Raw genomic sequence first — 25,069 nt, 5'->3', positions numbered from 1 at the left:
TGGCCAGGGTACGTGGGATGGTGGTTGGACCAAGGCACGGCTACTGCAAAGACAAGAAATGCCAAGCCAAGCACCCGCAGTGACTCACCGCGTGCTCGTAACTAGGCACCGACACCACTACTGACGTGATACAAATTCCTGTACTTCCCGAGTCACGGATTTAGGTCTGTACAATTGGCTACCTGGGGTATCGTTTCCGGTCCCGTCAGGACGCCGAAGAATCTCCTGATGCTCCCCGAATGGCGCCATCCCAAGTCACACCTGTCAGCGCCGGGGAACAAGAGACCAGGTACAGGTCAGAGAAAGAAGTGCGCAGAGACGCTCGCTGCTACACTCCACATAAGATAGATCAGGAAATAGACAAGAAATCAACAGAGAGAGAAAACCAAACCGTCCCATGCCCACAACACTCCATACGCAACCTCGTAAACAAACAGAATCAGACAATAAGAAAAGGATGAACGATGGGGAAGTAGACAACATCGTACATCATACACTCCACGACAGGAAATAAACCTATGAGCATGACGACCGAGACGCCCCGCAAACTGACAGGGTATATACAAACAAGAACATGCCGGGTTCGGTCGCCATGTCATGGTAAAGCGACAGACTTTTTCTAAACCTCACAAAGGAAAAGAAAAGGAAGTAGAAGGGAAAGAAAATCCTCAATTCAGGATATCTGCGCGTAGACTCGGGTTAAGAGCGATCTTACGAGCCTCGCTGCCGCAGCAAGCACGTTTCGTGCCAGCTGGGCCGGAGACTGCACCCACGCGCTCCGGAGAGATGGAGGCAGATTCCCGCACCAGGAACGAGCTTGGCGGAAGTCCATCAGGGAGGACATTAGGTTCTCCCGAGGCACCGAGATCAAACAGGTGGCGAACGTGGTTTTGGAGCAAGAGATCGTCGGATCCGGTGCGACCGCGCTTCCGGCACTGGCGGCGTTCCGGAGTCGCGCCCGACAGCTCGCACAGGCTCTGGGCCGCTTCGTTCAGGTTGGGATCCAACGAGAACTGGGCCAGATCTGGTGCAGAGGAGCCCATCGCGCCGGTGTACGCTTCGGGGGAGCTATACATGTCCACCAGAGCACTCTCGTCGATCGGAGAACCAATCGCCAAGGGCTTGCGGCACTCCTTGATGGAGTTACTGGTGCAGCGCAAGGTTGCCTTGACGGCCAGGCGAGGCGCGGCAGAGCCGCCCGCACCAGAGGCATTGGAGGAGACCGAGGAGGACCGCGATGAACGCGATGACAAAGTCGAGACGTCTGAGACCATGGAGTCGGGAGACGACGCTGACGAGGACGAGCGGGCCAGAGAGGACCGGCGAACGACGGTCGGGTAGCCATCGTACGACTGAGTCCGGGTGCAGAACGAAAGAGGCGGGCGCTGATCGAGTGTCGATCGCGCCATGCACATGTTCTGCGCCTGGGACAGAGCCGTCCCGATAGATGGACGCCGGGCACAGCCGCCAGCCGCACTCGCTGCAGGAGTGACGGCCACATGCGCCTGGGGGGTCATCTGGGGTGTCGGGAGCATCGACGGGCGCGGAATCGCCGGCATCGGCAGGCTGACATTCTCCATGCGGGGGTCGGCTCCAGCGTCCGAGGGATACTCCGTGGACAAGTTGGGGTCTGTTCACGCGAGGCGGAACTGACCGACTCGCTGCTCGGCACACTACGCGGCGAGGGCGAGTCCGCCAGACCCAGATCCATCCCACTCATCGCCGAAACTGGGGTGGTCGGCTCGGGCTCTGCAATATCCAATTCCGGAGTCAGCCGAGGCAGGACCGTCCGCCAGCATTGACCGTTGCCCGCCGAAGAGCTACCGGCACCGGAGGTCATCTTCAACACGAGCTCAGTCCAGCGTTGGAAAGTCACTTCGGAGATATGGAGCCGCCAGCCGACCGCCTTCAGAAACAGGATCTCATTGTGGTTGATCTCCACGGTGTTGAGGCCGGAGATTTTGCTCCAGGCGCGAGCGGAGTAGTTGCGGTCTTGCAAATACTTGGAGGCCAGAATCAACGAGGCCAAGAACATCCGCCGGCCACACTGCATCTCCCGCGGAGCCGGCTGTTCGCGCGGCTGCTCTTTCGTGAAGTCATACACGGGCACATGCGGTTTGATCTTGATCAAATAATACAAAGCCACCTGCAAAGTGCTATAGCTCGTTCGCGAGCGGCGGAGCGTTTCCTGAATGAAGGTGCGCAGTGGCAAAACACCTTTTGAGCCGGTCGCAGCATGGCTACGGGACGCAGCGGCAGACAAGGGCCAAATGCCTTCAACAATTTGCGACGCAGTGTCTTTGGGGAAGAGAATCAAGATTTAGCTGGATGGACAAGACCATGGAAAAGACCCTGCCAAACTTACCGACCAAGTTATCGACAAAATTCACCTTCCGCTCCGACTGCCGGAGCAGACAGGGCGGAGGGCGCGCGCTGGCACCACTGGCACCACTGGCCGCAAAACTGTTGGTGCGCCGAGGATGCTGACGCAGCTCGGGCGGCACCGAGCCATCTAGCTTGGGGACAGCACATTTTACCGAGGCACGGGGGCATGTCCCATTCTGATTCCTTCCGACCTGAGCATCCCCGTTGTTCTCCCAAATCACATCGACGGGGTTCGTCACAGCGGACGAGATCGAGCTCTGCGAGGCAGCGTCGAGGGAGAAGACAGACGAGGATGAGGATGAGGCGGAGGAAGAAATGGATGAGGCATAGGGGTGAGCGTGAGACGCTTTCGAGTAAGGGCCTGGGTTTGAGAGGTTCAAACCCAAGACGTCCATCCCTGACATATCCGGAGGTGCGGAGGGGTTCATTGTTCAATGATACCACGCGGAGACCGGATGAGTATGGGAGATGGTCCGATTTTAGAACCGTAGTGTCAAGAAACCGTTAAGCAGGGAACCGGGAACGAAAGCCGAGACAGAAGCCGTCTTCGCGACGTAGGCGACGGCAGACCTTTTTAGAGGATACGAGGCGCCAGGTTGACACCAGACGTTGACTCAAGAGGGAGGGGGAGGCGGAACCACCGGATGCGATGGTGGGGGGTGAAAGAAGAGAAAGGAGAAAATACAAAGGGAGTAACAGAAAGGAAAGAAGACAGTAGGAAAATGAATCACGGTCCGATCACCAGATGTTGAGGCTGAAATCCAACCAGGCACTGATGACTTGAGTAGTTCTGAAGGATTCAGACGGAGCCGGCGGTGACAATGCGGAGGTCGGTGGCAACAACGTGAGCGATCGGATCGGACGGGGCAATAGGGTACATTTTGGAAAAAGAGTGTGTGATAGGAGGTTATATCAAGGCACCCAACGAACCATGGACAGGCAGATCCACGAGTGGCTGCTTGTTCAAGGCAGGCGTTGCGGGCTAGGCAGAGGCGGTCGAGAGAGAGGCGATGGGGCGATGGAGGCTGGATGAAAAAAGGAAGAGTCAGGAAGAGAGAGGCAAATAAGGGGAAGATTTATGAGACTCACCGATGACTCCTCCTCTCTCAGACTCTCTCAAGTTCTTCTTTTTGGCTGTGACTAAGAGGGGGGCAAAAAAGAAAAAGAAAAAGAAAAAGAAAGAACCGTAAGGGAGAAAGAGATGAGGGAGAGAGGGAGAGAGCGCCAAGTCACACTGTGGCGAAGAGAGAGGTCGGGTGGCGGGAAGAGTTGGGGCGCAGAGACTCGGGCTGAACAGATCCACCTTGTCTGTTCTTTTTTTTACTTGGGGATTTGATGGCAAAAAAGACAATAATAATAAAGCTAATAATATGAGTATTTAGATATCATTTTCTCTTTTTTACCCTTTTTTTTTTATCAATTTTTTATAAATTATTTCTTTCTTTCTTCGTGATGGAGGGGCCGGATGCGGTTTGTGAGTCACCTTCTGACTATACCGTTCTCTTGTGGCTATCGGGCGATTGATTCCCGAGCCTTGGCCTGCTTCTATGTTGTTTTTTTATATATAGATCAAATACTGTAAGAGATGACAAGAAAATAATCATAAACATGATATTTTAGTATAAATCACACTCAGTAACTATCCACCTAGGGAATCACCTATGCCCGAGTCTGTAACTATAGGCATCATTGCAGGTTGCACTCCTCCCTGACTCATAGCGGCTATTCGACCCACGGGGATTGGCTGAGCCTCAATGATGGGGTTTCTTAAATGGATCTATCTATGACATACATTCAACATGCCAGATAACAAGGATCGAGATTAGAGATATGACAGAGTATTTCATGCCTAAATATAGAATGTCAAATATCTAATCCAAGATAATCCAAGATATACTACTAGCCTTGGAAGGAGAGAGAGAGAGAGAGAATCAAAAGGTATCTACAGCGAAGTGAGTACTTTCCGAAGCACCTCTACAAGCCCCTGCACTTCCGCCTCTATATACTCTCGTTAGCACCGCCATCTACAATGTTCGAAACCAAAGGGACTCGAACTCACCTGTGTTATAATGCAGGAAGCTCACTCGCACCACTCCATCCTCCACATCCTGTAGTCCACACACGTCTGCCAGCAGCCGATGACTATACATATGACCGCTCCGGAACCCAAAGGCTGAGCGTCGCTCGACTGCCTCAACAAGCTGCTGGCTACCAACCCCCTGCACGACAAAGCTAATGACAGGCACGCGCCGCTCTTGGTGTGCTGAAGGCTCTCCGATCACGGTGATGCGGTTATCACTTGCCAGGAACTCTAGCAAGATCTGCTGCAGTCGCTCTTCATGTGTTGCCATCTGGTCCCACGTTTTGCGGAGATCTGGTCCGAAATACTCCACTACGCGCGGGATACTCTGCGTGAGCTCGTAGTTGGCCGATGCTAGGTTGAGTTTCAATTCTAGCGTGTCTGTGGGCTTGAAGAAGTGGCCCAGCGACTGGATTTGGTCGTGGATGCGCGAGGCCGCATACAGTTGGGCCAGGTGTGGGCCGTACACCTTATACCACGAAAATGCCTGGAATAAAGAGGGTTGGCAATGTTGAGCAAACCAAATACCACATCAACCACGCAGCAACTTACGTAGAAATCGACCCCTAGGGCTTGCACATCGACTGGTCGATGTGGCGCGAGGGCAACCCCGTCCACGCAGAGCAGCGCCTGTCCACTGGAGATCAGCAAGCATCATCCAAGGCATTAAGATACCGAATTACTAACCCGCGGAGAAGTATGCACGACATGCGCAATCTCTCGGATCGGACTGATGGTCCCCGTGATATTGGATGCATGTGGACAGGCCACCAGCCTGGTGCGGTCGGAGAGAAGGCTTTTCAACTCGGCTGGATCACAGATCGGGTTCTTGGGGTCGGCGGCAGCCCACCATTTGACGGTCAGGCCCAGACGATCGGCGATGCGGACCCAGGCGGCCGTATTTGCTTCATGGTTGAGCTTGGAGAGGATCAGTTCATCGCCCGCCTGGAATCGAAGTGCAGTCGAGAGATTGTGCAGGAGCTGAGTGGTTGAGACTCCAATGCTGATCTGGCGAAGAATGTTAGTCTGAGCAGAGTTCTCCCTGCCCCGACGGAAATTACCTCGTCCGGTGAGGCGTTGATAAAGCTCGCGGCGATTTTGTAGGCATCCGTATAGGCCGCCGTGGAGGCCTGAGAGATCTTGTACGTGGCTCCCAACTGGACGTTGGTGCTCAGCAGGTATGAGCGGATACTAGAGCCTGGTCAGAATGTGCTTGTTTGTGAGGAAGCTAGGGACTACTTACGAGTCAACCACAGTGTCGAGGACCTGGCTTCCTCCTGTTGGACTTTCATTAGTATGGATTCACCTGCAATAGACACACTCCCACTCACCCGCATTGTCCATGAACACCTGCTCCTGCTGCAACGCAGGGAAGCGAGAGCGCGCTGTGGCGACATCGAACGCAGCCATCTTGAAGATGTAAGAGCTGAAACCCCAACTGTCAGTGCATCGAGGAGGGGTTAAAAGAGCTCAAGACAAGTGGAGTAGAATCGTGGATATCGGACTTTCTCCGGCCTTGCCATGAAACCACCTCGAACTACATTTGTGTCAGGGACATGTCCTGGACCCCAAGGGGGAGATAAATCTCCTGAACCAGTAGACAGGACTCTCTTACCAAGTCCACCAAATGTTTGAAAGTGGGTTTCGCCCAAATCTCATCACGCAATACTTTATACACTCGATGGCAAAAGGGGAGGGAAAAAAACACCGATCAAAACTATCCAGTGCGAAAAAAATGTTGCTTCCATCGGGTATATGTATGAAAACCAAACCCCCTAAGCCCACATAAGAAGAACAGGTCCCCGAGAGAAACAAAACCACGTGAAGATGAATAAAATACAGGCATAGATATCACCGCGAGGAGCGTGTGGCCGCTGCACCCGGCCCAGCACTAGACGGCGTAGCATCATGCACAACGCAAAGCAAATACTTCCGATCGGGCACGATGACAATCTCGTGTTTCCGCGTGCGCATCCGGAGCAGCTTCACCTCGTCGTCCTCGTCGCAGTCGACGTCAGCATCTCTATCCTCCTCGCGGGGCGTGATAGTTCCATTTCCATAACTCTCATGGCCAGCGTCCCACCCAGCGGAGGGGTCCTGGCCGTCCCCAGTGGACTGGACGGCCGGGCGCGACAGGGACAGACCCAGGGCAGAGGCACTCGAGACAAAGGCCGAGATGTGAGCTGCGAGTGCCTCGGCTTGGGAGGGCTGATATGAGGGTGTTGGTGTGGCGGGCGTGGGGGAGGCAGGGGACGAGTCGGAAGAGGACGCGGAGGCGAGTGGATTTGGGTCAGAAACAGTGGACGGGGAGGCTTGGGCAGCGCGAGAGCTTCTGGCTTCCTCGGCTGATGGCGGTGCGAGCAGCCCTGTGCTTTGGATAATCGAGCCGTCCTTGCGGGACAAGATCAGGGTGGATTGCACCCCCGGGCGGGAGGTGAGGTGGGAGAGGAGCGCCGTGACATGATGGGGGACCTGTTGCGCCCACTGTCGAAGAGGAACACAATTGTTTCAGCACCAGAATAATGTCTTTTGGAGAGCATTCCACACTTACTGTCGTTGGGTTGGCCATTCTCTGAAAGGTTTCCGCGGGGAGTGGGAGGAGCTGGCGGTGTGAGATGAGAGAGGGTCAGGGCCGGACTTCGGCCTCAGCTTAACTCATGCACCAAATGCGATCTACAATCTTACCCAGCACGCACGCCTGGAATTATAAGAGAATACAATACTCTTCGACACAGTTCAGGTCAAGTTCCCCTGTTCGCCCATCTAATGACCCAAACATTGCCACGACTATAAAGATCACGTGCTATATTTAACCTGATTGTAAAAGTCAAAGATGAATTGAAAGGATTGGATATACAACAGAAAAGAAAACAAAATGGTATCGTCGAGACGTGAAAGGAAGAATAAGAGAAGATCGTCACAAATCCTAAGAAAAGAAGGTATAAAGTCGTGTCACAAATGAACAAGAGAAAGAAAGAATGATCGTAGCTGGTAGCTAAGCATGTCGGACACATCGAGCTCCGCTGAGGCTCGATTTATCCGACATCCAGCCCGACTCGGTGTCCTCAACCATGTGGTCCAGCTGCGGGGCATTGACCCGACCTTCGCGGTAGGAGCTTGGGGTTTCGAGACCGCCGTGCTCACTGCTGCGGGAAGAACTCACCCAGCTTTCGGGGCGTGGGCCAAAGCGACCGGGGTAGTGGTTTGGCGGGGCGGCCGATGGAAATTGCGGTGACAGAGCCGAGTCGGGATGGAGGTCACCGAGGTTGGGTTTGGCCCCGGCATTGAGGGCGGCAAGCAGAGCCGCCTGCAGGATCTGGTTTTGGCGCTCGAGATTCGCAACCCGGTCTTCCAGGTAGTTTGGAGCTTGGCTCTGGCTAAGGTGCGGACGGTAGCTGCTCTGCGAGTCCCGCGAGCGATATGTAAACTGGGAGTACAGCGACTGAGGCGACGAAGGCTTCTCGAGATTTTGGCTGCTGCGATTCTGAGGCGTCAGAGGCCGTGGAGGGTGGGGTAAGCGGAGTCGATCCGGGCCAGGTTTTTTGCGTGCCTCGACTGCCTCGTGAGCTCGACGGGCTATACGAGTACGGTGGTGAGTGTCAACGGTGCGACCAGGGCGGGTCGAATCCATCCCAGGACCGAAACCTTCGTCGTCCGAGGACGGAAGTGGGGACTCAGAGCGGCTGGGTTGGTAGGATTCGGGAATGTTCTCATGGCGGAGGCTGCTGCGGGAGCTGTTGCTGCGGGAGATAATCGAGCTCCGGTAAGACCCCGAGCCAAAGGATGAGTCTATGTTTCTGATAGATGGCACCATTGAACCCGTGGGGGCGGTGCAGTCGCGCTGGCCACCTAGGCGTCCAGAGGGTGCCTGAAGAGGGGGTCCGGGAGAGTCGCCGTTGGAGGCGGCGATGGGAGACCAAAAGGTAGATCTTTCTTGTCCACACGGGAGTTGATATGGAGGTCCTGACGGACAGCACGCTTTCCAGAAGGCTTGACGGGGCTCGCATGTCCTAAGACGGGAGATTCAACCAAGGGAGCCTGGTCAGAAGGTTTTCTGTATTTGTCGGAGGGACTTCCAGGCAATTCTTGCATGCGAGACACACGTACGCTGGCAGCACGCCTTGTCGGAGTGTGCTGCCCCGGAGAAACCAACTTGGAGTTGTTTGATGATTTGGTGGGTGATTTTTTACTGTCTTCATCAACCGGCTCCTCGGATTCCACATTTCCCAAGGCGGTTGCAGGACGAACCGCAAGCCCATGAGGATGCTTGACAGTGGCTTTGTGACTGTGCTCCTCGGGGAAAACAACTGAAGACGGAAGAACCGATGCTCTAAGTCCCGAGCGAACCTTCCGAATGGTAGCATGCGGGTTGGCATCGGGAGGAGCACTGGGAGCACGCCCCGACTCAGGCAGACAAGGCAAAGGCTTTGTGGGAGCGGGCAGGGGGAATGCTTTGAGTGTACTCGGCGACAGGGACGGTGGACGGGGTTTGCTATCGCCTCGCACAGAGACCTCTTGTGGTGCTTTCCCAGGTGACTTGGACTCAACGGAGGGCGCGGTTGGTAGAAGAGCGCCAGAGCATTGTGGCTCTTTCCTGTGGCTTTGAGAATCCGATGATGAGGCACCAGAAGGATCGCGTGTCCCATCTGCAGACTCGGTAGGGGTTTCAGAAGTTTCGCCTCGAGCATCCGACCCATTTGACGATGCGATACTCGGGGCAATCTGATAACGAGGCACTGACGAGAGCCTCCACGCATTTCTGCTGGAAACACGGGGCGGCGCCACATCGGGGAAGAGCTTGAGAACGGGCTGTGCTGGGCTTGGGGTGCTCTGGCTTGGAGAATGGTTTGGGGTCTCGCTCCGCCCATTGCTGTCCTTGTCTTTCTGCTGGTCGCTATTGGCGGATTTCTTTGGTGTTTGGATAGCACTTGCCACTGCGGGTGGATCAGCCGTAGCTTGTGGTGCAGTGCCTGAATCTGAAACAATACGGATGCTTGAGTCGGCAGAGCTAGTAGGCCGTTGACTCTGTTCAGCTTGCGGTGCCGTGGCTTGAGCTTTGCTCGAGACTATCGAGGACCGAGAGGAGACATCCTGGTCGGCCTGAGATGCAGTTGCTTGTGTAGCAGGCCGATACGGCGGTGGTGCCGGGTCATCGTAGTCGGAAGAGAGCGAGACAGCGACGTCCACCATCGAACCAAAGTCCCCGAGATCCAAGGAAGCCAGACGGCGTCTGGAGGTATCTCCTGGCCTTTGGAAGTCCTCGCCTTTGCTTTCCAGCCAAGGTTGTCCAATGTTTTCTACATCCTGTTTCTTAGATTTCGAAAGAGATCCGCCAGGGTTGCCCTTTGACTTCGGGGGTGGAGTTCCCAGGAGATATCCTTCCCGTTGCAATGCCTCAATCTGGCGCTGTTGGTCGCTCACCTTGGGTTTGGGTGGCGCATCTTTCTTTTGACGCTGGGTGAATTGGAGCAGACGTCGGTGGAGAGGCTTGATGTCTTTTGGTTCTTTTAATTCGGCAGGCGGGAGAGCCGTAGTAGTAGTGGAGGTGGCGGTGGTTGTGTCTGGGGGCATGTTCAGGGTTGTGGGCATACCCTGCGTCTGAAAGAAGCGCACGAGATCGACGAGACTTTCGTTTCTGGTGGGCCTTTCTGCCATTCCCGCTGAGCGGGCTTGGGGCCTCGAGGCGTTATCGTCACGAGGCCTGATGGATTCTGCTGGAATCGACTCGGCAGGCGAGGTCATGCTGGATTGCTTGCGTTTGGACGGAGAGGGACCGCGCCGATAAGTCGGGACGATGGGACTCGGAGCGACGTCACGTTCGCACAGCGGGTCCCACTGATGCATAGGGAGATGGCGCCTCAGTTGCTGGCTGGCTCTCCAATGCGACGAGGCATGGGCATCTGCATGAACGTGGACGTTGGGACGGTTTCTCAATTAAAACCAGAAGGGTGGTTTCCTGGCACAGTCAGAACAACACGCCATAGGTGATTTCTCGCACATCAGATATGCTCACCGGCTCACGTAGAGCAATGTTGAACGAGAGTAGAGAGCGACTGTGATATATCAGACCGATGGTTGGTGTCGCAGAAGCCACAAGACCCAAGGCACTATATACAAAATGTGCCACTATGTACAGAGTCTAGAGGGAGCGACTGGATCCAGACCAAAAAGAAAGAAGGAAAGCCTGCGCGCAAAGGGCCAGCAGAAGGAGGGCAAGTATTTAAAAGACTCCAAGGCCCAAAAAGATGAGCTGTCGTATCCTTACTTGAAGGCGCGGGGGAACGCCGATCATGCAGATTGCAGATAGGAAGTAGGACGGACACAGATCCGGTCGAGGCTAAAATCCTCGACCCTTTTTTTTCTCCCCAAGGAACGGATCACCAGGCCAGGCCAAGCAAGGCCCAGTGGAGCCCTGGGCTGGGGTGGGATGACCATTCCTGCGGCAGCGTCAGTAGTTCGTTCAGTAGTTCGAAGGATCCGAGCCCAATATGACACAACGCCTTCGAGGATCCAACGATTGTAGTCTCATCCAGCTGCAGGGAGACGGGACAATTGCTCTGTGGACTATTGTGTAGCCCCGTTCGGGCCATTGTGCCGGTTGTCTTTCCAAGGTTGGAGATGAGATTGACCTGGAGAGGGGCGTCGCAAGGGGGATCCTCGAACGTCAAACTCCGCACGGATGTGAGGTATCAGGTCCCACAGCTGGCAGATCGAATCGAGCATCCCCAAGGCGGGTAGAGGCAGTCGATCCCGATGAGATGCAGGTTCCCCCCCCCCCCAACAATCTCGAGTCTTGGGTTTGTGCGAGATTTGCAGGTCGCCATTCAGGCCAGTGGGAACGGTCTTCTCCCTTCAATTCAATTTCCACTGAGTTCAAACCGATGAAGTTTGCAATGTGGGCTGTCGCATCCTCGCCCACATCGACCCACCTCCCTTGCAGAGACGGATCGTCGTGACGACATCCCAGGAAATTCATCCAACGGTACCTCATATTCTCCGAGAGCGTGCCTGAAACGCCTGCGTCTGCATTATCTAGAGTTCGTCGATGAATGAGAGGGACACCAGGCGAACATGATGCATCTCTGGGATCGCCCCAGGGACCAGGGTCTCTCGATACACCTGGGTCCCTGGACAATCTATGCAGACGCGGTAACAAGCAGATCCCGAGCGTCGAGAACCATCCGGCTCAAAATTGGCCCTCGCCCGGAACTTCCTCTGCAGGTGAGTTGGTAGGCAAATAATCTCACGAACTCGGTATCCGCCCCGAACCACTGCAAGACACGGCGCACATACGTCTCCGCTGTTTCCCCTGTCATGGAATGGCAATCTGGCCAATCGGTCCACAAGATCACACAGCATCTTTTTACTGGAGAACAGATAAGGAACAGACCCCCAATTGAGGTCGATTCATCATGGTCAATGGCTACGATAGACCGAGCCTTGGGGCCACCGGGACACCTCCCCGGGACTAGTTCACACTCAAAAACAAAAACATGAATGGTACAATGTACAGGGAACCAAGCAGATAAAACAACAAAACCGAACCTCGCTGACGCCTGTGAATGCTTGTCCAGTCTATGACACGCCCCCGAATCCCAACTCCGTAAATGTGGACTGTGCATGCGACATGAGATACATCGAGAGATGAGGTGAAAGACAATGGTACACTAGAAACAAAGGGATGAGCTGTCGGTGGTGGAAAGGAATAGAGACAAATATGACCAAGATTAGCGACGCTCACTTGCGCCGAGGTTTCGGCCGGATGAATGGGTCCACTTCTTTCTTCTTGCGAGGCATGGGCGGACGAGGTTTAGGGGCCTAGAGGAGAGAAAGAAAAGATGCATGAGCAATGGGTCATAACGCCAGTATCAAAAACAATGCTACTTACCTCTGCTGCGCCGGGTCCCGATGGCGCACCATCCGACCGGCGCGTGTTCTCCACTGGTGGGTACGCCGGGCCATCGCGAGAGGGCTTGATCAGTCCCTGTAATTAAGTTAGCTTTGGGAGAACCAAGAGGTCGGGTCAAACGACTTACGGGTGGGACGTCGACTCGCGAGCCCTTCGAAGCGTTGGGAGGCGCAGCCGACGGGGGCCCGGTGCGCGGACGCGACGCCTTGGGTGCGTCGGAAGCCGCATCGGTTCGCTTCCGTTTACTGCCCGTGTTCTCGTCGTTCTTGGGCGATGGGGTGTGGGTGGTTGCCTGAACCACAGGCACCTTGGGGTCGTGTCCTCCTAGCTGGCGCTGGCGCTGGCGTTCGGCATATGACTTCTGTTGCTCGCGGTGAACACGCTCTTCATTAGAAAGGAATGCTTTCCGCCGATTTGAAAGGGCCTTCGGGGCCGTGCATTTGGAAGAGAGGTGTCCATATTCCCCACAATCGCTGCACCGTTCAGTCTTGCAGGTGCTCCGACTGTGACCGGACTGCCCGCACCGATGGCACTTTCCACGAGCCGCTTCTTTGGCCTCCTCATCATCACAGTTGTGGGTGAAGTGCTCAGAGCTGCCACAAATTCCACACATTTTGGTAACATCCAACCCGTTGCCTCCTCCAGAAGGGCCGTCGGGCGGTGGTATGGAAGGGGTACCGCGTCCGGAGGCAGACACAGACACCGAACGAGAGTCGAGGCCGATGGAGGCGGAAGAGGGACGAGAAATAGACTGCACGGAGGGAGCATCTGCCGGTGTCGCAGGAGCCTCGGATGCGTCAAGATCCACCATTTCAACCTCTTTGTAGCCGGTGAATTGCGGCCGGGACAGGATTTTCACAATGTTGCCCTCGGTGTAGACCTTTCGTTCCTGAGCGTTGCGGATGAGAGAATTCCAAAACTCACCCTGCATCAGGGACCGCGAGTTCCCCAGAACCCACAGCGACGATTTGGCACGAGTGAGACCAACGTTCATACGTCGAATGTCCGCCAAGAAACCAATGCCTTTATTTGAGGCTCGGACACAAGAGAAAATGATGACCTCACTCTCCCGACCCTGGAAGGCGTCTGTCGTGTTGAAATCGACCTTCTTGAGGATTTCCTCGCCGTACCTGGATGCAAACTGCAGCTTCATCTCTCTGAGCTGACCTTTGTAGGGCGTGATGATACCGATTTTGCCGGCGAAGTCGTACTCCTTGACATCCGTGATCAAGCGATCGTACAGCTGCATCGCCACTTGCAATTCCGCATAGTTGATCAAGGAGTGGCCCTTGGTCGCACTCTGGTGCATGCCCTGGACATCAAAGAACCGATATGGACTAAGCAATTCACTCTGGTGCCAAGGACGATTACGGAGCTTGGCCATGTCAGGGCCATCCTGGAGCTTGGCATCGTAAAAGGTCAAGCTGGGGAAGCGACTGATATCAGGATGCATACGGTACTGGATATCCAGCAGATGCACATCCTGGGGGTGATTCTTTTGCATCCGAACGAACAAACTCTGTTCATACTGGTACTGAGACGCCATCTTCGAAAGAACAGTCGGAGGCAACTGCTTGGGGTCACCAACAAGGACACATTTCGAACAGCCATACTTGAGTGGAATCAGAGCACTGAGCTCAATGCACTGCGCTGCCTCGTCGATGATGACGGTTTCGAACTCGACATTCATGTGCTGGAAGATGTCATGACCGGAACCGCTGAGTGTGGTGCAGATGACGTGCGCCCCGTTGATAATTTCTTCCTGAATACTCTTTTTGTGCAGCTCGGCGTTACGAGTTAAGGTGTGAAGCTGATCGCGAGCCTTGTCAATGTCCGTACTCAGCTGGGATCGCTTCTTCTTCAACAATTCGAATTCGCGCTCGAGCTCTTCCGGCGCGGGCAGTCCCTTTGCTCGGCAGTCGTCGAGACGCGTGCGAGCCTCTTTGAACCCATTGTCCGTCTTTTTGTGCTCTTCATACAGCTTCTGCATGTCGACACCGTTGCCATTAACGGGGTTCTGGCTCAGGCGAGAGTTAACCATCTCGTCCAGGGTTACGTCCAACACCTTAGGGTTGATGGCTTCACTTCTTCCCAGGCGGACAACCGAGACAGTCTCCTGGCGGCCATAGACAGTTTTGACACCTTCCTTCAATCTCATGACCAATTCATCGACGGCGGCGTTACTGGGTGCACACAGCAAAAGCTTTTTGGAGGTCGAACCCCTCGCAGGCTGAGCATTGTTGTATGACCCGATGCTCACCGACGTTCGGCCGAGTACATTGGTCAGGAGACTTCCCACAAGAGCAACAATTGTCTTGGTTTTTCCGGAACCAGGGGGACCTTGGATGAGAGTGAATGCGTCGTTATCCATTGCAGACTTGATGGCCTTGGCCTGAGCACGGTTGATACTGTAATTGTCCATGATGGGTTGTAACCGCGTGTCCGAGTAACTGAGGATGGGGGACGGTTTGGCCAGGGCGACTTCCTCGCACAAGTCGTAAAAATGCATAGCCATCAATGCGCCGTACTCGCGTTCCACGGGGGTCATCGAGGTAATCTTGGCTGCCCAAGTGGTCGCGCCCGTGCTAAGGGAAGAGAGGAACTTGTTGTTTGAGGGGTTGATGCGGTAGACGACTTCCTGTTTGCCAGCTTTTCGGTTGACAGCGCACACTCGCGCGAGCACATGGCCTGCATTCGGATCACCCGTGGGGTTCGACGAGCTAGAGAACAAGACGAGGTCGCCTTCTCCGAGCATGAAGTCCTTATCCTTGAGAGGGGGACCCGCGGGTTGGGTACTGAATTCAATCCATGCGTCGACGGTCAAGCGGGACATGATCTTCACTTCGAAGGGGCGGAAAACACCGTCTTCCTTGGCCTGCTGGAATCCTTGCCAGGCTTCGAGGATCAACAGGGGCTCAAAGGTCTTCTGGTAATCGGTCGGAGAGCGGAAGGTATTGGAAACCAAGGAGTAGTCGGTGCGGCTGGTGTTGGGAGGAAGGTCACCCTTGGCGAAGAACTCCCACGAGAGCATGGCGTGATGGAGGGTGCCTAGATCCGGGGTGAGACGAGCTCGCATATCCTTTGCGGTCCGGTGCCGCTTGACTTTCTTGACAGGTTGCTGCTGGATGGACTGCTTCTTGCTTTGTTCGTAAGCTGCCACGGCCTCGGGCTTCTTGGGTTTGGCCCCAAATAACTCCTTGTCTAGTTCATCTTCACTCTCAGATTCAGAGTCAGACCCAGACGAAACCATCATACTCTCCGCCGGGGCAGCATGGTCTTTACCCTTGACACCAATACCTTTGAGGCCAGAGCCTTGCTCGGCGGTCAGCTCCGCGACTCCACTGGCAGGGGCGTTCTTTTTGAGTCTAGCGAGCTCAGCCAGGTCGCGCTTTTTCTTGGCCTCCTTCTCCCGTTCACGTTTCTCGCGGAAGGAAAGAACGCTGCGGGCGTCATCCTTGGGACGTTGAGGGGGGATAAGCTTGGGCATAGGGCGCGCCTTGGAGGTGGCGAAGGTGGCAGGCATCTTGCCGGCATGTTCTGCCTTGCTTTTGGCCTCACCTGAGACACGTTCTTTGTTGATTTCCACGGAGCGAGACAACTCGAGGAGGGTGTTGTCAGGAAGGTCATCGAAGTCGTCGTCGCTGGGGGGATGGGAAGGACTCGAAACGTCGGATGGTTTGGCAAACGAAGTGATGGAGCTTTGTTTCTTGAGAGCAGCTGTGGAAGCTGTGACAACGGGCTTTTTGTAGTACGCCTCAAGCGAGCGCACCAGCTCAGCCTTCTCGCGTGGGGTGAGAATCGTCTTGATTGTGCCATCCACCGCGACTCCCTCAATAAAGCTCAATGCGTCTTGCTTCACTGTTGTCACATTGAGCCCTCCCAGCCTCCTCAAAAGCTTAGCCACCAGGCCCACTAGTGTCGTGGCGAGATATTCATCCTTAAGCCGTAGCCACTTCACCATCGCGCTCATGGTAATTGTGGGGGATTTCAGGAAGTTTTCAGATGCAGCTTTCTGGCCAGGATCCGCATCGCCCACAGCACCCAGAAACACGCCATACTGATCGAAGAGGAAATCAGCGAACTGGATCGTATCGCGACAGAACTCAAGCATTACGGACTTGTCGTTCCCGCGGAGATGCCAGGCTTCGGTCTCATCAAAGATCGTACTGAGCGCCTGCCATAAATACTCCCACAGCTTCTGCAACGACAAGACCTCCCGACGATCGGCGAGGTTGCGCGTTCGCAGCATACCAGTTTGGCTATCACACAGAATCTCTACGATATCCGTGCCAGTGTGGAGCATTCTCGGGGCGGGGGCAAAGGTCTTCATGTTGGAGATTCGGCGGAAAGACCAACTGAGGCCATACATAGTGGTCGTGAAATACGACTGTAGGAGGTGGGAGATGGCGTCTCGTCGAGCAGACTGCCCACTGAAATTCTTGATCAGATCCACAGCAGCCTGGTACGAGCTCAAGTCGGCAGCGAAGAGGGCAGATATGAGAGCACTACTGGTGTCCTGACTAGCAAACAGAGTCTCCAGGTGACTCGGCTTGAAGTCTGCCAGACGCTCAATGATCTGGCAGGAGAGATGGGTGAGGTGGCCGTAGATCATGTTAAAATGGGTCTTCTCCTGATTTGCTTCTCCCTTGGTCGAAAACTTCTCCAGGCCTACGAGAGGGAGAATTCCCAGCAACGCCGCAGTCGACAGCTCGATGTTCTCTGGATGGAGATGTTTGATGACAGCATCCCAGATCGGCGCAGAGTAGGTAGACACCCCGTGCGAAAGTGTGTTGTGCTTCAGGATGACCTCATAGTCACTCTTCAGGGACTGGCATTCCAATGCCAAGGTATTGCGGACGACATCCATGCACAGCGAGACGATCTCCCGCTGCCGGCCCTGCTCAATGGCAAATGTAGGAGGCTCAAGGATATTGGTGATGATATCACTAACGACACCCATCGTTTCGGCCAGCACAACGCGGGCAACTGACCCTCGTGAGCCTTCATGGTCTGTGAAGCGACGAAGGGTTTGGAGAAGGCTGGTCAATCCAATATGGAAGCAATGGTACCGGGCCAGGTTGGGGAACTGCTGATCTTGACAGCGATTCAGAAGCTGCAATGCCAAGAATCGGCAGGCAGACGGTTGATGAGCGCCCTTGAGCGAGGTCAGAAATGGATTGATCCATGACAACATGTCTTTCAAAGCTGACTTCTCGTAAGGCTCGCCATCAGTGGTTTGCATGAGAAAGTTATTGAATTGGGGATTGTAGAACGTGTGCTCAATGATGGCCTGGGGTGATATGGTCTGCATAGCATCCCAAAAGTCGACTGGGGCCTTCTCAAGAAAAGTCTGGATGGTATTCAGGAGAAACCGCAGACCAGGGGTGGGGATGGAAAGGTGGTCCACGGACAGACGGCATGGATCGATTTCCAACGCCCGGAGCTGATGTGTGATCTGCTCCTTGTCCAATTTTCTCACAATCAGCTGCATGCCTCGCCACAGCCGCTGGATCACTGCGAGCTGTGGTGGCTGCTGGAGAGGCGACCCGCAGAGCACTGAGCAGCCCATCCCTGATTGTCCACTCGAATTCCAACGTGGTCGGGGGCCGTGCATATCGCGTCCAAGAGTGGATGGCCCAAAAGCTTCGAAGCTGGTTGGAATCGAACAGGAACCGAGTGACCGCCGGGATGTAGTCTGAAACTTTCAGGCTCCGCTTGGTCTGAATGAGCTTGAAAGGCTCATCAAAGTATTCTTGCAGCAGACCCTCATTACGCAGCATAGCTTCGCAACTCAGGGTCTCAAAGATTGACAGCAGGGCCGCTCGGTCCAAGACATCCAACCCGATCTGCTGGGGTGGAACCTGTTTCATCTGCTCTGTGGCAGTGGTCAGGTTGCGCGTAATGCGCTTAATGTCCCACTCATCAATCCGCTGGGCAAATGCCTCAATGTCCTCTTCCTGGTAGTTCTCCTCCTTGAGCTGATCCATGAGCCAGATTTTGCCCGTGTAATACTGCTTAATGCAGAGATCACACTTCTCCAGAGTATCATCCAGCCTGCCGAGGACCCAGTCCTGAAGATCCTCCACGCCATCTTTGTTATAGGCCAGAATGCGCATGCATGAGAGAAATTTCTCTTTCCGGGCAGTTGCCTCTGTCACCAGGGTTTGGACCGTCTTGCCCGACTCGTGTACTTCGTCGAAGTCGTCATAGCGCCCATAGTCATCGTCCATCTGTCGAGGGCAGAGCAGATGGGTACCCTCTGGGAGCGCCTTAAGCTCTCTGCAACAAGCATCACCCGGTTAGTTTTTACCGCTCTGCCTCTGGAGAGTTCTAGGGTTCTCCGACAACTCACCCAATTGCATCCACAAACTCCATGACTGAATTCTGATCAATCTCATCTAGCAGAAATATTTGAAGTCAAATCATTAAATTCCACCATGCATATCTTGTGAAGAGGGCTGTGTCACTAGCACATCTTTTTTTTTTTTTTTTTTTTTTTGTCGATGTTTCTGGATGATCTTAGGGATGGAACAGCGGAGTGGCAGCTGGCAGCTGGCAGCATGTGCTAAGGGAGTACGCTTCGTGATAAATCCTTGAGAAACGCGAAAATAGTGAGCGATAAACAAGATCAAGGAAAGAGCAAGTCCTGATGATCAACCATCCGGGGGAAGCATAGATACCACAAATCGGATATTGCACAGGCTCCTCTGGGATCAAGGTCCCTAATACTGTGCAAAGATCCCAAACGAAGAGCAACCCAGCTGACTCTGAGCCGAGAAACAACAGCCTGCTCAGGCAGAAATGAAAGCTGGCTGGTTGAAACCCGAAAGAAGATCACAAATTCCCCCAATAACGCAGCATCCACATTAGCTAGGCGGTGAGATGGCCAACGCGTGGACGCGCTGCATTTTAACCCAAGCGGGAAGGTACTCATTAGTCGATTCTATACATCTTCTATACATCTATGGCTTTTCTATAGAATAAATCAAGTTGCAACTCCAATCAGACATTCAATCATTCAGTCTACGCACAGTAGTTTATCCAGATTAAGTACTTTCCTCTCTTCGAGGCCGTGCAATAGAATACATGAATGTCATGCCCACAGGCGTCACTGACCCTAAAAGGCCACACAAGACACAAAAACGAGAAAGATGTTCCAATGAGATAAGCCCAGATGGAACACAAAAAAACATGGAATGCGGGTTTCGCACTTTTGCAGATAGAGACGCTTTTATACAAACACACGGTAGGCCGCGTAGGCCACTATAAGACAGCAAGCCACAGAACAGACAAGGGACAGGCCCTATGGGGTGTAAAGTGTAGAAGAGAAGGGGGTAGGTGTCAAATGAAAAACAAAGACAAAAAAACAGGGAATGATGCGCCAAGTCTCCAAGTATACCAAACGCCTGGTTTCTATCAGGGAATATAACGGCTGTCAATGGTGGGTGAACAGAAAAGAAAATTGAGACCAAGGGGAATAAACACCGCGGCATATTGCTCATGAAAATAGGAATGGTGGTGGAAAATCACAAGAAGCAGATCAAAGTCACACAGAAACGTCTTCATCAATGACAAATCGTCAGGCTCCGTCGATGCAAGGATGCAAGAAGCCTTAGATCATATGTGCAGGAGGCTCATTAGGGGCCCGGAAGGGATCTTGAAGGGGGCCTTGTGTCTGAGAGGATTCCACCCGGGAAAGCATGGCGGCGGAGGTGAAATCATTGGATTGCTCAAAACTTGGCCGGCCCCGCTCGAAGGAGTGCCGGGTCCGCTCCTGGGACCGTCGCACATAGTCCACCGACTGGGGACGGGGATAGTGGTCCAGGCTTGCAGTGTAATTGGTACCATTGCTGCCATTCTGACTTCGCGGGTTATGAGTATGCGCCGTGGGGGCAACGGACGGCGGGTAGAATGGCCGTTCATCATCTGGGATCCCAGGGTCCTGCTTCATCGTGGGCTGAATGGGCTTGCCCAGCTCTGAGGAGGTTGCCGACTCATCACTCATAGTGGTGGCTTTGGCAGTGGCTTGAGGGGGCACGTAATCCTCAAACGCATCCAGGTACTTGAACTTTCCTTGAGTCACCTGCTCGCGGATGATATCGACATCAAGCGGGAAGAACACTTTCTGGACAGCGTTGTATGCGAATCGGGGAAGCAGGCATATGGTGACAGTCAAAAGAAGCACAACCCAGAAGCTTAATGCTCCATAGACTTCGGAGGCGGCTCTGTAGAACTGGCCGGCATTGAGGAAAGACGTATAAATACCAGTCCAGAGGAAAATCAGAAGAGAACTAATGGCGTTTATCAGGGTGGTAAACCAGTCCCATCGGTAGGTGTTCATCATGATGTAGGTGTTGCTGGCGATGACAGCACAAGACCCAACCAATACACCCATACGGACTCGGTCGTTGATATTCCGTCCCTCTGAGTGCACGAAACGTGCCGGGGCATACAGAAGATGCGGCATAAAGTAGCAGATAAGTGACTGGTACAGACCATCGCCCATGTACATCCTAGAGGGAGAGTTAGGACAAGCTCAACCATCAAGATGAGGGTTGCATACCAAAACTTGAGTTGTGACCACTCTTTGCGCTCGATGCCTCTCATGTAGAGCTGAGGTACAGCAAGAGATACCTTGTCATCAACATCCTGGTCGAAAATACCCATGAAGATAACCGGTAACGAGGTAAAGGCCACGTTGACCAACACGATGTAGGTGTAATCGAACAGATAGGAACCGTCGAAATCGTTGTAGATGCAGTACCAGAAGAGCGCAAAAGTCCACACCAGGTTCTGAGAGCATGAGTTAGAACAGGAAACATGATACTCGACCGATGCCACATACCTTGTAGAAGAAGTTGGCCGTACACTCTCCCAGGCGACGGTAAGACCATCTTCCGTGCACCAACAGAAGGCGCTGAAGGTAACGGAACTGGCCAATTGCATAATCCGAGGACATCACAGCTTGCCTTCCTTCCTCACCTGCAATACCGACACCAACGTCTGCTTCTTGAATCATAGCAACATCATTTGCACCATCACCTACTGAGAGAGCCATGATGTTGAGACCGTTCTTCACCATGTTCACAACTGCGGCTTTTTGTGCTGGACTGACACGACAGCAAAGAACAGCCTTGCACTGCTTGCACAGCAAAAGGAATTTCTGCTTCAGCTCATCGGAAAGCATCAGTTTGAGTGTTTCACCATCGACGATCACCGCATGAGTGGGTTCGGGCGGGGTATGATCCTGGCGAGCGAGGTCGAGCTCCTCATCGGAGCCAGTCAGCCCAAATGTCTGAAGGTGATTGTCGAGCTCCCGACTAGCTTGCTCGTGCTGGGTTTCTGGGATGTTGAGCACAATCAACTCCATATCGTTATTGAGAAGATTGCATGAGAAGCCAATGTTGATCGCGGTCTCAACCTTGTCGCCAGTCAACACCCACAGCTTGATACCGGCATCTGCGAGTAGTTGGATCGTGTCGGGAACACCGTCCTGCAGTCGGTCCTCGATAGCTGTGCCACCGATAAGCATGAGATTTTGTTCAATTTCATTTGAGACCGTTTCAAGCTTCGCCTCACGATCCGTGATCGCGGCAGCCGCAATATCGTGCTCTTTACTCCAAGCTCGGTATTCGTCCTCGCTCAACAGCCGATCAGCGACACACAATGTTCGCAGACCTTCTCTGGCGAACTCCTCCAAATGCTCCGCTGTCTTCCGTCTGAGCTCTTGCTGCTTTCCACGAGCCAAGCGAGAGTAGATGATGCTATCGGCACCCTTGCAGAAAAGACGGATGGTGCCGTCGGGCATCCGAATGATCGCACTCATCCGCTTCCGCGACGAGTTAAACTCCAGGGTATTCAAAACGGTATATGTGCGTTCTTCACCCATGACATTCAAAAGAAGATCATCACCAGCACGACCAAGGACTGTAAACCCACAATCTCGGGCAGTGCTAACCAGGGCGGCCTCATCGGGGGACTGGGCTTTGAATTCAATCTGAGGGGGGTCACCGGGAGTATGCTCAGTGATGACAGTGTGACACAGTGCCAGAGCAAGCATGAAGTGCTCCGCAGCCTGCTTCTGTTGATCGCCCGCTCGTCCTTCCAAATCGGCGACGTAATCCGGGGAAATGAAGGTCAACTGGTCGTCACGTAGGTAAGGGTTATCGTGGATGCGGCGTAGCATTCCCAGCATTTTTTGACCATTGGCGGCGATTTGCTGTCGAGCTTGAGCGGCCTCCTCATCAGCATTGGCTCCTTCGCGACGCCGCATGCCGATCTGAGCCTCCGTATAGGCTTCACCGTACGACACGCCGTTGATCGTGCATTTCTTGAACTCCATCACGTTTTGCGTCAAGGTACCGGTCTTGTCGGAAAAGATGTACTCAACCTGACCAACGTCATCCGAGATATTCCATGACTTGGGCACGCAATAAAGCCCGAGCTTGTCGTAGTACATGAAATCGTCGCTGTGTATGAAAACCGCCTGGATGGTCCGAACAATTTCGAGTGAGATGTACAGCGAAATGGGAACCAAGTTCTGGAACAAGATGACTGCAGTCCAGAAAGTTACGATACCAGTGACAGGAGGCGTTTTTCCAAAGGACTCGATGTCGAAATAGTCCAAGGATTTGTTAGGCGCGGCCCATGCAACCCCGTTGATGACACCGACAACGAAGCACATCAAAAACAAGATGATGAAGTTGTAGATGACGTTCCAGTTCAGGTCCTTGGCCATTCGGGCGCGCTTAACCGGCGTCGCACCTGAGTTGAGCATGATTTTGCTCTCCCCACCAGTGAAAACGACCACACCCAGCACCCACTCCGTACTGCGCAATGAGCAACCGCGAAGTAACATATTGTTGATGGTCACGGGCTCCACCATTTCCTTTCGGGGGGCCTCGGGGAATTGCGGGTCGCGTTGATCCCAACGAATTGCGCCATTGTAGGAGTAAAGATTGGGATGCGGTCCCTCACTCTCGATCAAAAACTCGGCCTTTTCGCAGTCACGGGCATGCCGGATTTGGCGACCACAGTGAAGGGCTTGGCGGACCTTAAGATTGGTCTCTCCATCGAGACCCTTTGTTTCCACATAGCAGGCTCCGTCCTGGTCTGAAGTGGAGAGAATCACGATATCGGCTGGAATGGGGTCTTCATTATACAGTCGAACGAAGTCTCCAACCTGAATGCTCTTCCAAGAATCGCGTTTAAATCGAGCCTTGCCAGGGGTTTGTTTCGATGTGTCCAAGACGCTGCCGAGTTTCCGGTCCGAGGTGGGCTCCACCAGGCTTTCGCGAGCAGCCGTGTTGGGGGACAGATATTTGTTCTCGTGGTTGCTTGCCATCGGCCATTCTTCACGAGCCTCTGGCTGCGGCGATGGAACATCGGTCATCTGGATAGCGACGTCTTCTGGGGCTGTGGAGTCCCGGTGCGAATACATCGACGTCCGGGGGTCGCCGTGGTCAAAAATGAGGCGCGTCGCTGTTCGGTTTCGGTCTGTTCCTCTTGCTGTTTCTTCTTGTTGAACGTGGACAGCATCCAGTGGTATGTGGCAAGCGTGCCCCGTGTACACGACTTCTTGAAGCGACGCCAAAGACTGATGTTGTCTTCGGTGGAGTTGACGTTGTTCCATTCAATCAGTCGATACACAGGCGAGTTGTTTACTTGGTTGTCCATCACGGTTCGTCCCCAGTCCTCGATCGCATCTTTGATGGCTGTCACGACAATGATCACAATCAGGGGAACCGCGTTTAGACCGGGATTGTTGGCACCGAAGATGGGGAAGAACTAGACCAAAAACAAAGCTGTCAGCTAAACCTATCCGATTTTCTCGTTTCGGAATTGCAAACCGTACGTTGAGAATAATCACAAACAAGAAATACATGTTCGCGATGTTGTGAAACTGGTACCAAATGTTGAAGGGGACGAATGTCAAAGGGGTGTACTTGGCGGTTCGGATCTTGTTCCGGGGATAGATGGTTCGCAAGTGGCCATCCTCATCTCGCTCGGATTCGGGGATAGGGATGTTGAAATACACCGTGCGGTTGGGTCCGGACGACTGGTCTCCCTCCTCGTTGTTGGCCGCGTTGTCGGTGCCACCCATGTTCGATTTCCGCTTCTCATCTCTCCCATCGGTTCGTCGGTGGAAGCGGTCAATGATGGAGACACGCTTCCGCACGCCGCTGGGGCCAGCGGCTCGCGTGGTGGCCCATCGTTGTCGCTTCGTCGGCTTGGAGATGTTGCTAGGGACCTCCCGGATATCACTGCCAGTCTCATTATTGTTCTGCTCCCCAGGAAAATGCACGGAAGCCATTTAGGCTACTGCTGCGCCCCGGTCGGGCATAAAACTTGACGAAAACCTGGGTTGACGGTACGAACGAGCATCCGGTCACAGAAGCCGGAATCCCACAGCGCGGTCGCGCGATCGGGGGGTTCAAGTCGATACGGCAAACTCGATTCTGGGTGTGAAAAAGCGCAATATCATTTGGCGGAGCAAAGGGACGTCAGTAGGAAGACCGAAAGTTCCGCGCAATGGACGTCCTGGCGAATATGGAGGTTGATTCGAGGGTGAAACGGTTGTCGACCCCGGTTGGGTTAGGGGCGGTGGATTCTCTGGCTTGACAGTGTCGAAGGTGAAGGGATAGAGACGGGGGGTACAAATTCACCCACGAGGGGCCATGGGATGACTGAAGCAG

General features: G+C 53.9%; 7 protein-coding genes across 7 annotated transcripts; all 7 read right to left on the bottom strand.

Annotated features, from left to right (window-relative positions):
- Positions 1-668: 668 nt before the first annotated feature.
- NUU61_007502 (putative G1/S-specific cyclin Pcl5) lies at positions 669-2,813 on the bottom strand (the record flags this gene model as incomplete). The annotated part of the gene is made up of 3 exons (XM_056658027.1): positions 669-1,610; positions 1,655-2,298; positions 2,366-2,813. 3 exons carry the CDS (start codon positions 2,811-2,813, stop codon positions 669-671), a joined length of 2,034 nt encoding a protein of 677 aa, XP_056510827.1.
- A 1,514-nt stretch (positions 2,814-4,327) lies between these two features.
- NUU61_007501 (putative aminotransferase) lies at positions 4,328-5,875 on the bottom strand (the record flags this gene model as incomplete). The annotated part of the gene is made up of 7 exons (XM_056658026.1): positions 4,328-4,383; positions 4,445-4,952; positions 5,018-5,095; positions 5,153-5,473; positions 5,527-5,656; positions 5,709-5,742; positions 5,797-5,875. The coding sequence occupies 7 exons, from the start codon at positions 5,873-5,875 to the stop codon at positions 4,328-4,330; spliced, it is 1,206 nt and encodes a 401-aa protein (XP_056510826.1).
- Positions 5,876-6,316: 441 nt separating this feature from the next.
- Positions 6,317-7,034, bottom strand: NUU61_007500 (uncharacterized protein; the record flags this gene model as incomplete). The annotated part of the gene is made up of 2 exons (XM_056658025.1): positions 6,317-6,949; positions 7,017-7,034. 2 exons carry the CDS (start codon positions 7,032-7,034, stop codon positions 6,317-6,319), a joined length of 651 nt encoding a protein of 216 aa, XP_056510825.1.
- A 426-nt stretch (positions 7,035-7,460) lies between these two features.
- NUU61_007499 (uncharacterized protein) lies at positions 7,461-10,309 on the bottom strand (the record flags this gene model as incomplete). The annotated part of the gene is given in 2 exon segments (XM_056658024.1): positions 7,461-8,398; positions 8,410-10,309. 2 exon segments carry the CDS (start codon positions 10,307-10,309, stop codon positions 7,461-7,463), a joined length of 2,838 nt encoding a protein of 945 aa, XP_056510824.1.
- Positions 10,310-10,842: 533 nt separating this feature from the next.
- Positions 10,843-11,055, bottom strand: NUU61_007498 (uncharacterized protein; the record flags this gene model as incomplete). The annotated part of the gene is made up of 1 exon (XM_056658023.1): positions 10,843-11,055. One exon carries the CDS (start codon positions 11,053-11,055, stop codon positions 10,843-10,845), a length of 213 nt encoding a protein of 70 aa, XP_056510823.1.
- A 1,147-nt stretch (positions 11,056-12,202) lies between these two features.
- Positions 12,203-18,749, bottom strand: NUU61_007497 (putative tRNA-splicing endonuclease; the record flags this gene model as incomplete). The annotated part of the gene is made up of 5 exons (XM_056658022.1): positions 12,203-12,283; positions 12,354-12,449; positions 12,502-17,835; positions 17,876-18,653; positions 18,727-18,749. 5 exons carry the CDS (start codon positions 18,747-18,749, stop codon positions 12,203-12,205), a joined length of 6,312 nt encoding a protein of 2,103 aa, XP_056510822.1.
- Positions 18,750-19,986: 1,237 nt separating this feature from the next.
- NUU61_007496 (uncharacterized protein) lies at positions 19,987-24,687 on the bottom strand (the record flags this gene model as incomplete). Its single annotated transcript, XM_056658021.1, has 5 exons — positions 19,987-20,887; positions 20,938-21,167; positions 21,220-23,789; positions 23,819-24,161; positions 24,229-24,687. The coding sequence occupies 5 exons, from the start codon at positions 24,685-24,687 to the stop codon at positions 19,987-19,989; spliced, it is 4,503 nt and encodes a 1,500-aa protein (XP_056510821.1).
- Positions 24,688-25,069: the final 382 nt, after the last annotated feature.

This window comes from Penicillium alfredii (assembly GCF_028826965.1).
Source record: "Penicillium alfredii strain IBT 34128 chromosome Unknown utg000009l_segment0_segment0, whole genome shotgun sequence".
NCBI lineage: Eukaryota > Fungi > Ascomycota > Eurotiomycetes > Eurotiales > Aspergillaceae > Penicillium > Penicillium alfredii.
The sequence above is the reverse complement of the archived record's forward strand: the minus strand, read 5'-3'. Positions and strand labels throughout refer to the sequence as shown.